Source organism: Anolis sagrei, chromosome 6 (assembly GCF_037176765.1).
Source record: "Anolis sagrei isolate rAnoSag1 chromosome 6, rAnoSag1.mat, whole genome shotgun sequence".
Taxonomy (NCBI): domain Eukaryota; kingdom Metazoa; phylum Chordata; class Lepidosauria; order Squamata; family Dactyloidae; genus Anolis; species Anolis sagrei.
The window spans coordinates 92,923,829-92,938,567 of record NC_090026.1 but is presented as its reverse complement, the minus strand read 5'-3'; the positions used below and the strand labels follow the sequence as shown (position 1 = coordinate 92,938,567).

Genomic DNA, 14,739 nt, shown 5'->3' with positions numbered 1-14,739 from the left:
GGCACCTTTTCTAGCCCCCTCAAGCTTGTGAGCAGAGTGGGTCCTCAATAGGGCTGCTCAGTCGTGGATACAGCTGCCGAACTACTCAACTGCCTCGGACCTTGAGGTAGAACGACTGAGTCCGTACCCACCGCCCATGTGCCAGTCTGTGACTAGGGGCTTCCAGATTTCACAGTCCTGCCTCCGTCGCCACTCGCTGATCGCCATGGGACTTTGATTGCTTGGTTTTTATTTTCTTTGGAAGACGCCTGTGCGTGGGTTTTTTTAATGTGTGGAGGTCAGTGCACAACTGAACAACACACAGTCTTCACAGATGAGGTTCCACTGGTGATGTAGTTTAACACAATGACCATGGCTTCTCAGTCTGTTGCAGCCTTCTTCCGCCTTCGCAGCCGTTGTAACATGTGTCATGTTATCCTCCGCCTGCTCCGCCGTTGAGGTCTTTGGGTCTTCGGACTGTGCTTGGTCTGGGACCTCCCCCGCGGCCACTCCTGGGAGTGCACGACTCCAGTTGTTGTGCCCACAGGTTCATCGGAACACGCAAGCCCCCTCACCACGACAAGGTGACAGTCCATCGAGGGGGTGCCGTGCCTCAATGTGATGGGATCACAGTGTCCTAGTTTGACAAGGCCTTCAGACTTCTCTCTGGTGTTTTGTCACCTCCCAGGACTCCATAGGATTGAGTAAGGGCGGTTAAGACGGTTTTAAACTGCACCAATTGGACAGTGGAGAGTCTCCCAATCCCTTTGCTGTCCCGACACAGGCGGGTGCGCGTCCGAAGCAAGGCCCTTGGTAACCCTTAGCAACGGGGGCGCGCCTGGCGGGGAGAGAGAGAGAAGGGAAGAAGGGCAGGCCGGCCGCCTCCTCCTCCTCCTCCTCTCTCTCGGGCCGCCCTCTCCTTCTCGCCGCCCGAGGAGGCCCTTTCCCCGCATCGCCAGCATTCTTCGTCCTCTTCTTTTCAGGGCAGGAGCCATGGAGCGGTTGACGCTTCAGCCGGGGGCCGCCGCCGCCATCGACGAATACCTGGAGTACAAAAGGTGAGCACTGAGGCCTGGCAATGGCACGGGAAAGGACAGGGGAGGCGAGCTAGGCCTCTTCCGCCTTCACCTGAATGGCGGGCTGACTCTGAGCGAGCCTTCCCTCCCGGTCCAGATTTGGAGAGGAATGAACACATTCAGCCTTGTGGGTAAAGAGAGAGCGCCTCTGAGCATGTCTGGACGGCATTTCGCCATCACAACCTATTCATACCAAGCTAAAATAACGAAAAAGGAATGAAGGCTTCTCGCCACTCCTGATTTTGGTAGGAATCCTCAAGCTGGAAGAGACCCCAAGGGCCACCCAGCCTAACCTCTTTCTGCCATGCAGGAATAAACAATCAAAACACTCTGCATAGATGGCCATCCTGACTCCAGAAAAGGAGACGCTGAGGCAGCAGATTCCACTCTCCATTGGCTCTTATCACCAGGAAGTTCTTCCATAATGTTCAGGTGGAATCTCCTTTCCTGCAGTTTGAATCCATGGCGCTTTGTCCCGCAAGCATGGGTAAACTTGTGCCCTCCAGGTGTTTTGGACTTCAACTCCCATAATTATTAATAAAGATGTTGAACAGCACTGGGCTTAGGACAGAATCCTGTGGCACCCCACTGGTCACTCCTCTCCTGGAATGTTAACATTCAGTCTTGCATAAGGAAGAGAGTGCCTCTTGGCATGTTTGGAAAGCATTTCATCACCATAACTTATGCATACCAGACTAAACGTGAGAAGAAGAGACTGGCAAAACCACCTCTGTTCCTTGCTTTATGACATTTATAGAGGCATCATAAGTCGACATGCAACTTGAAGACACTTATACAGTAATAATGATGTAGCCTACCTGTATAAAGAATGATGGGAAGGACCTGCTAGTTCAGTGTTTCTCAACCTGGGGGTCGGGACCCCTAAGGGGGTCGCAAGGGGGTGTGAGGGGTCGCTGAAGACTGTCAGAATATACAATGTTTTCTGTTGGTCATGGGGGTTCTGTGTGGGAAGTTTGGGGTTGATACTGCTCTTTGATTGTGGGTGAACTATAAATCTCAGCAACTACAACTCCCAAATGTCAAGGTCTATTTCCCTCAAACTCCACCAGAGTTCACATTTGAAAATATTGAGTTTTCATGCCAAGTTTGGTCCAGATTAATCATTGTTTGAGTCCACAGTGCTCTCTGGATGTAGGTGAACTACAACTCCCAACTCAAGGTCAATGCCCACCAAACCGTTCCAGCATTTTCTGTTGGTCATGGGAATTCTATGTGCCAAGTCTGGTTCAGTTCCATTGCTGGTGGAGTTCAGAATGCTCTTTGGTTGTAGGTGAACTATAAATCCCAGCAACTACAACTCCCAAATGACAAAATCAATCCCCCCAACCCCACCAGTATTCAAATTCTGGTGTATCTGGTATTTGTGCCAAATTTGGTCCAGTGAATGAAAATACATCCTGCAGATCAGATATTTACATTACAATTCATAACGGTAGCAAAATTATAGCTATGAAATAGCAACAAAAATTAAAAAATATGGTTGGGGGGTCACCACAGCACGAGGAACTGTATTAAGGGGTCACGGCATTAGGAAGGTTGAGAAACGCTGTGCTAGTTGAAGGAAGCGTATTTCCCTTTCTTTCTGTCCTTTTCTGTTTTCAGCATGGCTGGTTGAATCACAGACCCAGCGTATGATGAATAGACAGAATTAATGCAGTTTGATACCAGTTGAACTGCCATGGCTCGGTGGTACAGAATCAAAGCGGTTGTAGTTTTAAAAGGTCTTAAGCCTTCTCTGTCAAGCATGTTGGTGCCCCATCAAACTACAGTTCCCTATAAATTCATACCATGGAGCCACGGTAATTAAAGTGGTATCAAGCTGCATTAATTCTACATTGTTGATCCATTCATAACTTGGCATGTAAACATAGTGGTGAGGAAAGTTGTGTGTATGTCTTAAAATCGTCTGTGAATTTAGGGCAACCCCATGGATTTCATAGGGTTTTCTCAGCTAAGAAATACCCAGAGGTGGTTCTGCCAGTTCCCTCCTCTGAAATATCGCCTTCTCGGTCTCCCATACAAGTACTATCCCAGAACTGACCCTGCTTAGCTTCAGAGATGAGGCAGGATCTGGTGCTTTAAGAGCATAAGACCAAATTTCCAAATGTTTCAGACTCCACATTTTGCTCCAAGATTCTCCAGTTTATTCTATGTCTCAAGTCACAGCCATTTCAGTGTTACTTTTCATGTATTGGTGCATTTGGTGTTAGTTCTTAATTTTAATTAAAATATAATTATATGCAGAAATTATAGAGAAATATAATTAATTGTAACAGAAAGCAAAGTAAACATGAATTAGTCCATGTAATGGAAATGCTGTGGAAGTGAACACTTTTTTTTTACAGAATTGTAGGTGAAGATGATGGAGGAAAACTCTTTACCCCTGAAGAATATGAACAATACAAGAAAAAGGTGTTGCCAATGCGTTTACAAAACCGATTGTATGTGAGCTGGAGATCCCCAACTGGCATGGATTGTAAACTTGTGGGCCCTGAAACCCTTTGTTTTTGCACTCATAGGTAAGGTTTTGTGTTTTATACAATGCTATTTGCTCTTCAATAGAAGCATTTCATATGAACAGATACTATAATTAACTTGAGAATTTACATCTTAGAGAACTTCTGAGACAGTCAGGTAGTTTAATATTATAATTATCTTTATTTATACCCTGCCTTTTCAGTCAGAGCTCTTGTCTCAGGCAAGTGTGAATGTTGCAGTTGACCAGTTTGATTAGCACTGAGTAGCCTTGCAGCTTCAAAGCCTGGGTGTTTCCTGCCTGGGGGAATCCTTTGTTGGGAGGTGTTAGCTGGCCCAGGAAACAATCAGAGCTAATCAAACTGGCCAACTGCAACATTCACACTTGCCTCAAACAGTTCTTTCTCCCACCCTAGACATTCCACAGATAGATAAACCCCACTTGCCTAGTTTCAACAGACCTCACAACCTCTGAGGATGCCTGCCGTAGATGTGGGCAAAACGTCAGGAGAGAATGCTTCTGGAATATGGCCATACAACCTGAAAAACTCACAGCAACCCTGTAGATAACATGCTTGAGTTGGAATATTCTAAGGCAGTTCTAAACTGAGGCCCTTCCACGCAGCCATATAACCCAGAATATCAAGGCAGATAATCCACAATATTTGCTTTGAACTGGGTTTTTTAAGTCCACACTACCATACAATCCAGTTCTATGTGGATTTTATACTGATGTGTGGAAGGGACCTTTACAAATCTCTTGAGGAAGTACTTTTGCGGTACTAACATTTATCCCCGAGTCTTCATTATTACTTCAGGACTCTTTCTGTAGTGTTGTTGATTTTTTTTTAAAAAAAGGTCAGCTGTATTCTAATCTGAATTTTCAAGCAATTCTATAGCATTATAGATGGCCCCACATGCTGATTTCTACTATCTGATTATTAGTAACAACTCTGTTGCACACAGGTAGTGAAAAGAAATGTTACTGGGGCATTACATTCCTCTGTCATAGCCAGTCTGTGCTTACTAAAAGTTCACTTTGATTGCTTACTCTCCCTTTGGTGGAGTACAAACTTTTACTGACTTGGAGGATTCCAGTCTTAGAACTTTTGCTGAGTTCCTGAAAAACATATTGGTTAAATTCACTTTGGACTTTTCAACACAAGATATGATTTCTACCTTTAGCTGTTTTTCACCATGTTTCGTACTCATTAAACATCTTAATAGTGGAATGTAGTATTGGAATCAACCTTAAGAGGATTTTCTTCTGGGATTAAAGCCTAATTCCTTCGGAATAACACTGAAATGTATTTTCGAAATAATTGTACCAGGGTGTTTCCTTCAAAAGTCTGTAGCTTTGGAAATTTAAGTCTTTTTCTGGTAACTTAGCACAAAATGAGAGATCCCTTGCCTCATTCTAAATTATAGGGGATTTAGACAGGGATTCTTGGATTCTCCACTAGAATGGCAATTCTTATTTCAAAGCCAGATTTGCAATAGCATGAATCTTTTTCAGTATAATGAGTGAATCTTAAACATGTTACCCTTTTTTCCTGCTCCAAATCCTTGCCATGTATTGGAGGATACGTGACAGTTGAGTTCGTTACTGGCTAATTCATTGTCCCTGGTTCCCTCTATAATAGATTTGAAAACATTGATTTGAAAAATTAAAGTGTCAGTTAGGAATTTTAAAATGTCTGCAAATGTGTGTGTGTTTTTAAAAACCTTTCCCAGGTATAAACAGCACAAAACAGATTTTGATGTGATCCCAAAGGAACGCCCTATTTCTCTGCCCTGTAAGGTCAGCCGATGTCTATGTGCATCTTACAGCTTTGTCCCTCTCAATGGCACTCATCCCATCCGCTGTAGATGTAAGCATTTTGCTGATCAGCACAGTCCAGCACCTGGGTTTCCATGTACCATATGTAAGTATGGTTTAGCTATAAGTAAGCATGCCTTAACTGAATATAGTGACTGAATATATTCTTTTTCACTATATAGTGAACTAGCTGTGCCCTGCCACGCGTTGCTGTGGCCTATAGTAAAACTTATCAAAGTTGAGGTAGATATCTGGACTATTATGAAAGAGAGGTCCCTACCTATTCCTTCCCCCTTTTCCTCCCCCTTTCTCTCCTTTCTTCCTTCTCTACCTCTTTCTTTCTTTCCTTCTTTCACTACTTGGTTTCATCCTTCTCTCTTTCCTTCATTCCCTCCCCCTTTCTTCCTTTGCCTTTCTTCCCTCCCTGTTTGCTTCCTTCTTTCACTTTTTATTTCCTTTTATTTCACCACCATCATAACAATAACAATAATGCAATGCATTGCCTCTGGGACCTGACACCTCTCCCATTCCCCCTAAAAGGGTCTCATAGGAACAATAGCATCATCATAATAATAATAGAAATAACAACCTTTACCCGCCACGTGTTGCTGTGGCCAATCTTCCCTCTTTCTCTCCTTCTTTCCCTCCCTCCCTCCTTCCTTCCTTCCTTCCTTCCTTCCTTCCTTCCTTCCTTCCCATCTTTCCTTCTCCTCTTCTTTCTCTATCTCTTTCCTTCCTTCCCCCTTTTTCTTTCTCTTCTGCTGTCTCTCTTTTCTTTCCTTCCATCTTTCCTTTTCTTTCCTTTTCTTCTTCCTCTAACTTTCCTTCCTTCCCCCTTTTTCTTTACCTCCCTTTCTCTTTCTTCCTTCTTTCCTTCCTTCCTGTCTTTCCTAGATTTTGACAGGGCGGGAAGGGGCGGGGTGGGGTTTGGAGGTGGCGTGAAGTAAAAGGAGGTAAGATTGGGGCAGGCGAGTGATGGAGCGTGGGGTTGCGTGTGTGTGTGCGGCAGCGGGGGGAGTGATGGAGCGTGGGGTTGCGTGTGTGTGTGCGGCGGCGGGGGGAGTGGGGTTGCCAGTGTGTGTGCGGCGGCGGGGGGAGTGGGGTTGCGTGTGTGTGCGGCGGTGGGGGGAGTGATGGAGCGTGGGGTTGCGTGTGTGTGTGCGGCAGGGTGTGTGTGTGTGCGGGAAGCGGCGCGGTGGGGCTTGGAGTGGGCATGGTTTCCGCAGAGGGAACGTTGGCCGGAAGGCCATGTGCGCGCGCCAGGGAACTTGCGGCTGGGCGCCAATGCGCATGCTCAGTTGTTTTGCCGTTTTGTGAGTGTGTTGTTGTGTTGTTTTTCATTTTGAGTAGATATGTTTGTACCTTGTGGGTTGTGTTATGGGCATGGGAATTTTGGTTAAGTTTCGTTGGGGTTTTTTTTGAGTTTTGTTGTTTTGCCGTTTTGTGAGTGTGTTGTGTTGTTTTTCATTTTGAGTAGATATGTTTGTACCTTGTGGGTTGTGTTATGGGCACGGGGATTTTGGTTAAGTTTCGTTGGGGGATTTTTGAGTTTTGTTGTTTTGCCGTTTTGTGAGTGTGTTGTTGTGTTGTTTTTCATTTTGAGTAGATATGTTTGTACCTTGTGGGTTGTGTTATGGGCATGGGAATTTTGTTTAAGTTTCGTTGGGGGTTTTTTGAGTTTTGTTTCCTCGTTGGATGCCCCTAACAAATTTATATATATAGATATAGTGAAAAAGTAAAAACCTGGCTCTTTGAACAAGCCTTTGGAAATGCAGTGCAATAGACAAACACGGGATTATGTAAGTTTGAAACATGGAAAATGAGATTAACAGGAAGACATAGGTTACTGTGTGTTTTAATGGTTTTTATATTGTTTTATAATGTTGTTTTAAAAGTTTTAATTGTATATTGTGGACTGTTATGGCATCAAATGGGTGCCAATCTGTAAGCCGCCTTTAGTCGCCTTTGGCCTTGAGAAGGGTGGGATTAAAATATTGTAAATCTATATAAATAAAAATGTAATGTTCGTTTGTGGGATTAACATAACTCAGAAACAACTGGGCGAATTGAGAAATTTGGACACAAGACACCTATCAGGCCAACAAGTGACCATCTCTCATAAAAACATTAAAAACACAGCCAAAGAGATTTAAAAAGCAAAGCAAAAAGACCAAAACATTACAATGCATGCACAAAACCATATATATACACATAAACACAAATATATAAACACACAAAACACATATACACAGACTGGGCCACAGCAATGCGTGGCAGGGGATGACTAGTAAATAAATACATACATATATATAAATAAAAATGTAATGTTCGTTTGTGGGATTAACAGAACTCAAAAACCACTGGACAAATTGACACCAAATTTGGACACAAGACACCTAACAACCCAATGTATGTCCTTCACTAAAAAAAAAATTGATTTTGTCATTTGGGAGTTGTAGTTGCTGGGATTTATAGTTCACCTACAATCAAAGAGCATTCTGAACCCCACCAACGATGGAATTGAACCAAACTTGGCACACAGTTCTCCCATGATCAACAGAAAATACTGGAAGGGTTTGGTGGGCAGTGTCCTTTGGTTTTGGAGTTATAGTTCACCTATATCCAGAGATCACTGTGGACTCAAACAATGATGGATCTAGACCAAACTCTACACGAATACTCAATATGCCCAAATGTGAACACTGGTGGAGTTTTGGGGAAAATAGAATCTTGGCATTTGGGAATTGTAGTTGCTGGGATTTATAGTTCACCTACAATCACAGAGCATTCTGAGCCCCCCCGCCCCCAATGACAGAATTGGGCCAAACCTCCCACACAGAACTCCCATGTGGGCCACAGCAACGCGTGGCAGGGATGGCTAGTTATAAATAAATAAATAAACAAACTGTATTTTATCCTATCCTATCTTCCCAAGGGGACTAATTTATTCTTTCAATATTGTGCTTACAATATTTCCATTTGTTCTTTAAATATTGTGCTTAAAACCACAAATAGACAAAGGAAATGACTGAAGGCTTCAAATTTTGTCGTTAGAAAATTCATTCAACATTCATTCTTAATGCTTCACATTTGGTTCATTTGCATGCTCATGATTTCTTAATCTGTACTGCAGACCGATCTTGGGAGTCTGATCACAGGCTTTTCAAGGAGGCGTAAGAGTCATAGTTTTTACCATCTGGAGAAGCAGAAGCTATCTACAAATTGCCAAAGGATGTTTTATGTTAGTAGTACTATCCCACAATGTTTTTCAGATGCAGAATTGTATTCGGGAAACCAATTACAATCTTGTCTTTCTTACACATTTTCACCATGTTTAGCCTAGCTTCGAGTATTATTATGATTATGATTGTTATTATATACACAAGAATATTGGTACACAGCAAGAAAGATCACTATGCTGGCTTTTGTATTTAATCACTCGTCGGACATTTCCCAAGTGTTTAGGACTGTGTGATGTATCGGGAAATAATGCATGCAGATCCAAGCAGGGAGGCCTTTTGCAGCTGACAGATGGTAATTTGTCAGTGCTGATTGTTTTTAAGTGCAGGCCAAGGTCTTTAGACACTGCACCCAGTGCTGATCACCCCCTTCTCCTCTTCTTTTTCTTCTTCTTAATAGCCTGCTTAATCTCCCCTGAAGCGGACTCAAAGCGGCTTAACATAAAAGCATTATGTGCATCACATTAAGAGGCTTTTTCAGTGTAGGCTACAGTCAGAGAATTCTCAAGTAGAAGTACCATTGAATGGAAAGTGATAGTCTAATTTATTTAAAATATGTTTTGTGTTAGGTTCCAAATGTTCAGGGTTTCACAGTTGCTTCACATGTGGATGTGGGGAACCAACATATGCTCATGAAACAGTGGTGGAAACCAAAGAGGAGCGCTTGGCCCAAGGAAAGCCAGTGGGGCATGATGTCCCTTATGCTGCAATGGGAGGACTAACTGGCTTTAGTTCACTAGCAGAAGGCTACATGAGACTAGATGACAGCGGGATAGGTAAGAACTAGGACTTGAAATATAAGGTGATTTCACTCTTTTTTTCATAGAGCAATGGTTCCTAACCTGTGGTCTGTGGACCATAAGTGGTCTGCAAGAAGAAAAATACAAGGCCCGCAGCCTCATCATTACTACACTGTTGCCTTGAAACCATGTGGCAACGAGAGCGACTGGTCTTGCAAAACCCTCTTATTGTGCCAAGGTCACAGGGATATTGGGAGAGGAGAGGCTGACTACCCATAAAAGATTACTACTACCACATTAGCTCTAGATTATTAAATATGGTTTTCTGTGGGCTAGCAGATGATGACTACTGGATGGCATATGTTCTGTATCAGGAACTAGAGCTGATGTGATCTATCCAATGCAATTTTCTGAATCAGTACCCCAAATAACCAAACCAAATCTAAAGTTGACCAAAAACTAATTCGTAACCCTTTGGTGCTCATGTTGGAGAGTGGTCCCTGCTTGAAGTGGTTTCTGTTCAAGTGGTCCCTGGTCAAAAAATGGTTGGGAACCACTGTCATAGAGGTACATCAAAAATGTTTTGGACAATTCACTCAAATTAAACTTCTATAATTTGAAACAACAAAAGACTTTTTCCAATAGCAGCATGGTACTTCAATCTCATGTATTACAACAAATGCTAAAATTTCACTCACAAATGTCATATTGGAGATGGACATCCAATATCATGTATTTTGATCTCTTTGATGCTCAACGTATTGTCTTAGTGTTGATACAATATAAAGCCATCAGGAGTAGTCTTTGATCGCTTGGGCATTGAGGGTTGCTCATATGTAGATGGCACCAGGATCTGTATTTCCACATTTAAGCAGCCAGTTGCAACTGCCATTATCATAAACACATAAAGCTGGAGACATTTCATAAAGTTAAACTATGTTGCGGATTGCTGAGTTTAACAGAAGTTGATTCCAAAGAAAATATAGAGTATGCTGAAGGGAAATTCTAATGCTATCCTGAAATTGCTATGCTTCATTTGAGTACAGTAATATTCTGATTCTCTTCAAAATCTCATTTGCTCCTGGGAAAAAATAGCTCTGGCAAAGAGTGCCTTTTATCAGGTTTCTCAAGTCTCTCCTGACACGACAAAAAATAAATAATAAATCAGGTACATTTATGAATATGCTGATTTTTCTTTCTTAAAAATTAAAGGGATATTGCCATGTTTATTCAAATATTTATAACAGGGCTTGGGAGCTGAAGGGCACAGTAAACTGGATTTTTTTCTTGATCTGAAATCACAAAACTCATATTTTAGCAGCATTTTTAAGGCTCAACAGGTAACTTCAAGGCAGGCACACTCCAGGAGAAACTTTCATCTCCTCAACTTTAAGGCTCTGGTGCCCAGCATTTTCTGATCAAACTTGTGGATGGAATCATAGAATCCTTGAATCATGGAGTTGGAAGAGACCTCATGGGTCATCCAGTCAACCCCCTGTCAAAGAGCAGGAAAATCACATTCAAAGCACCCCTGACATGGAGAAGGAAGACTGGTCTGTTCTATCTTATGTATACTGCTAAGGAGTATTTCTGCATTAACAACACTTATGGCCTTGGTAGTAAACTTATGATTGCTTACAGAGGGCTCTCCTGACCTAAAATTAATTAGCAATAATAAGCTGTGTATAAAAAGATAAAAGAAAAGGCCCGGGTAGTGTAATCAATCCAGAGGCCAGCTGTGTTCCTATATTTGTTCTGATGGCATTAGTACTGTAGCTAACAATGTTGTCCATAATATCAACATCTCCAACTTTTTCAATTTGTGGTGCAATATATCCTATCATCTGCCAGTAAGTCCTTGTACTTACTTGTTCAATGATATTATTGAAGCACTATTTTAAAATTTATGGCTAGTAAACCTGACCAGTGGTAAACTGAGATGTTCCTTTTGTTTTTATGTTTCATTTTAAGGAGCTCCTTCTACTCAGTTCCTTGAAACTCCTGTAACCAATATGGATCATCCCTTTTTAAGAGCACTGCAAGGACCTTCCAGTTCTGCTCAAGCACAGTCGCAGTTAACAGATGGTACGGACATTAAATAGTTTTTGAGCTATTTCAGTTCCTGAATGAAGAGAAGGAAGGAGCCTCTAGCCCAAAAAAATATTTGCAAGGATAAGATTATGGAGAAGCTTGTATAGTTAGAGATCAGGGAATTGGTGAGAGAAGAAATAGAAGGTTTTAGAATATGTGCACTCTGATAAAAAACAAACAAACAGTGTATTTATGTATTCCATTGCTGTCATGCTTCTACAGGTTTTTGTGATGGGCTGTTGTACTTCCTAGTACATTTCGGTCTAAAAATAGAAATGGAATAAGGATAAATTGTTGTTGTTGTTGTTGTTGTTGCTATCGGCATACTATTTTTTTCTCTTAATAGAGACTCAACAGTCGCAAACAGTGCTAAACCTAAAGATTGTAAACATTAAAATAGAATTAAACCAAACACTATTTTTAAAAAACCCGTTTAAACCATTAAAATAATTAAAGAACCTATTTTACAATACAACAAATTAAAATCGGGTGAGCTTTATTTACAAATATTCTTATTATTATTTCTTCAAATTAAAACAAAGATTATACTTGCATTCTTAGATTTTTTCCTTGCAAACTAATGAGACTTCTAGAAAAGCTCATGATGAGCATTCATTGAGAAAACTGGTATGTCTTGAAAAGTCCTTGCATTTTAAAATCAAAAGAGCTGAAAATACTGTGTTGCTTTTAAGGTGGAACAAGTACAGCAATGCAAGCCACCAGTTTAAGGCGACCTGAGGAAGATGACATGGCTTATTTTGAAAGACAGTATCAAGCAAAGGTAAGTGTGTGTATACCTAATTTAAAAACAAACATGTTATTAATAGATGAAAAAATGTTTAATGTACTGTTTTTAATGGTCTATATAACTTGGTTGTACGCTGGCAGATTATATCTCAGAAAATATTGCAATGTAGTCATTTTAATATAAATGTTATTGTATTATCAATGTTTAATTTTTTATATCTTACGTTTAAATTTTTTATGTTTATCTTTTTAAATTTGGTTAGGTTAATTTATAGTTATATGCTATTGTCTTGCTATTACCTTTATATAAATGAATAGGAATGTTATTAAGAAACCAATGCACATGTCTCAGCTGTAGCTCAACTGAACAAACTTCCCCCAGTGCTTAATTACATAAAATTTATTAAAAGAAATAGCTACCCAAGTGGTTCCATCTGGAGCATGTGCATATATGCCTTCAAGCCACTTGTCAACATATGGTGACCCCATGATTTTCGCAGGGCTTTCTTAAACAAGGAATACTCAAAAGATGATTTATCAAGCTTATTAGTATTCATTGCTGGTCTCCTATACAAGCCCTAACCATGGCTAACCCTTCATAATTTCTGTAGTGGCTATGATAGTTGAGCATGAGAACTAGTAATTTCAGTGTTATCTTCAATCCCTACCTAATCCCATGAGATTTCTAGACGATATTAGCACCCAGAAATCCTATATGCTTGATGTTAATTCACTACATTGCTTGTCTATGGCTGTATCCTAATATCCGGCAAGAGGTATTTCCAGTACTTCATTAGGTATTTTGTATGACAGGTCAGTGAAATCTATCACAGTTGTTTGAAATAGACACAATTGAAAAATTAAGGCTTCCAGGAATGGATTCCAGCTGTGCTAGTTTAAGGAACTTGTTTCTGCTATTGCAAATGTTCCTTTTCTCATTTAATATATTCTTTATGCTTATCAGAACAGCAATGTAACATGGCATATATTCTAGCTAAAGCCAATTGCATCTGGGAATAGAGGAAAGCAGAAGGTACATAGCAGTTCAGAGAGGGTCACGATGCGAACTGACATGTGTTTGAGTGCTGATGGGAAAGATTGACTTATTTTGGGGCAATTATAGCTAGGACCTGGTAAAATGTAATTTATCAGGAAACTAATACATTTCAATCTGAGAAATAGTCCGTTTTATAGGAGTTTGGGTTAAATAAACGATGTGATCTTTTAAAAAGTTTGTGCATTTTTCTCCATTGCAGTTAAAACAACAGAAGGCTGTGACACAGAAAGGGAAAGGTCCTTTGCCATCAAAGAATTCTTGAGAAGCAATAAATAAAAAAATGCTTTTGAATCACACGTTATTGCTGTTTTCATTTTTCATTTTAATGTTTTCATTTATTATTAAAGTTTATTTCTGTTTCTTTTAACTGTGTTGTATTGGCAATACAAATCAGTGCTTGCGTATTTTCAGACAATCTCTTTGACATCTGCAATGCAGTGAGAACTCCAGAGTTGAAGATAGGAAAGCTTCTCCTGGAGTGTGCATGCCTTAAAGTTAACTGTTCCTTTATTGGTCACTTCATCAAAGTTTCAATCAAAGTTTGGCTTCCTCTCTATATAGCTTATAGCACTTGGTATTTCATGGGAGCCCCCTATTCAAGTACTAACCAAGTCCAGCCCTGCTTAGTTTTTAAGATCAACTGAATTATATGACTTCAGGTGATTTAGGAAAATTCATTAGGATATTCTCCCTTTCTTTTTTAGGATTGGACATTATTTAATCCACTGCTTCCTAAACTGTGGGTCCCAACCCCAAATGGGGTCTCTATAGCTCAATGCTGAGGTCACAAAATCAGTTCAAAGCTAAAAGGTTTCTGAACACCACCCAATTACACGAATCAACAAGATGCAGTTTTGTTATTATGTTTACTTAAACCCCGCTTTCAAATATTAATATTAAAAAGTAAACATTTTAAATCCTTCAAAACTGATTAAAACGTATTCAAAGCAAAAACATCAGCACCCCCAGTGATGCAGTTTTAGTTTTGTGTTTACAGTGGAGAGTTCGAAAATGTTTTAGCTGTTCTCCACAAAAAGAAAAACCAGCTTGTATAGCAAACCTGGCAAATCCTGGTTTATATATGTTTTATTTGTGTACTTATTTTATATGCCTAAATAGCTGGTGTCATGTACAATTTTCGGGGGGGGGGGGGCATGAGCAGAAAAAGTATAAGAATCCCTGATATATTCAACATATAGCAGACAGTAGAAAGGACTATTAATTTGAAAGTTCTCTTATTTTCCTTGACGGAGTCAAGATAAAATACATTTGTGCTTGGCAGAAATAATGGAATAGTTTTAGTTTCTCAGTAAACATACATCTTCACTTCTCCACACTGGAAATGAAATGAATTGGTGTTCTAACCATTTGAAATACAGAAGCTATTCCATACTGCCATGCATTTGTCTCCAACCATCTTGTCCAGTGTCTTGATAAGTTTCCTAGTCCATGCCGAAAAAAAATATCCCCATAACATGATGCTACCACTAATATG

At 40.5% G+C, this 14,739-nt stretch overlaps 1 protein-coding gene across 2 annotated transcripts; it reads left to right on the top strand.

The window, feature by feature from the left end:
- The first annotated feature begins 809 nt into the window (after positions 1 to 809).
- Positions 810 to 13,540, top strand: FAM221A (family with sequence similarity 221 member A). 2 transcript variants are annotated; one of them, XM_060782086.2, is made up of 7 exons: positions 812 to 1,037; positions 3,422 to 3,595; positions 5,286 to 5,476; positions 9,179 to 9,385; positions 11,321 to 11,434; positions 12,133 to 12,221; positions 13,444 to 13,540. In XM_060782086.2, exons 1-7 carry the CDS (start codon positions 973 to 975, stop codon positions 13,504 to 13,506), a joined length of 903 nt encoding a protein of 300 aa, XP_060638069.2. In that variant the 5' UTR covers positions 812 to 972; the 3' UTR covers positions 13,507 to 13,540. The 2 variants fall into 2 exon arrangements, with proteins under 2 accessions (XP_060638070.1, XP_060638069.2); XM_060782087.2 differs by lacking the exon at positions 11,321 to 11,434 and having other exon boundaries at positions 810 to 1,037.
- Positions 13,541 to 14,739: the final 1,199 nt, after the last annotated feature.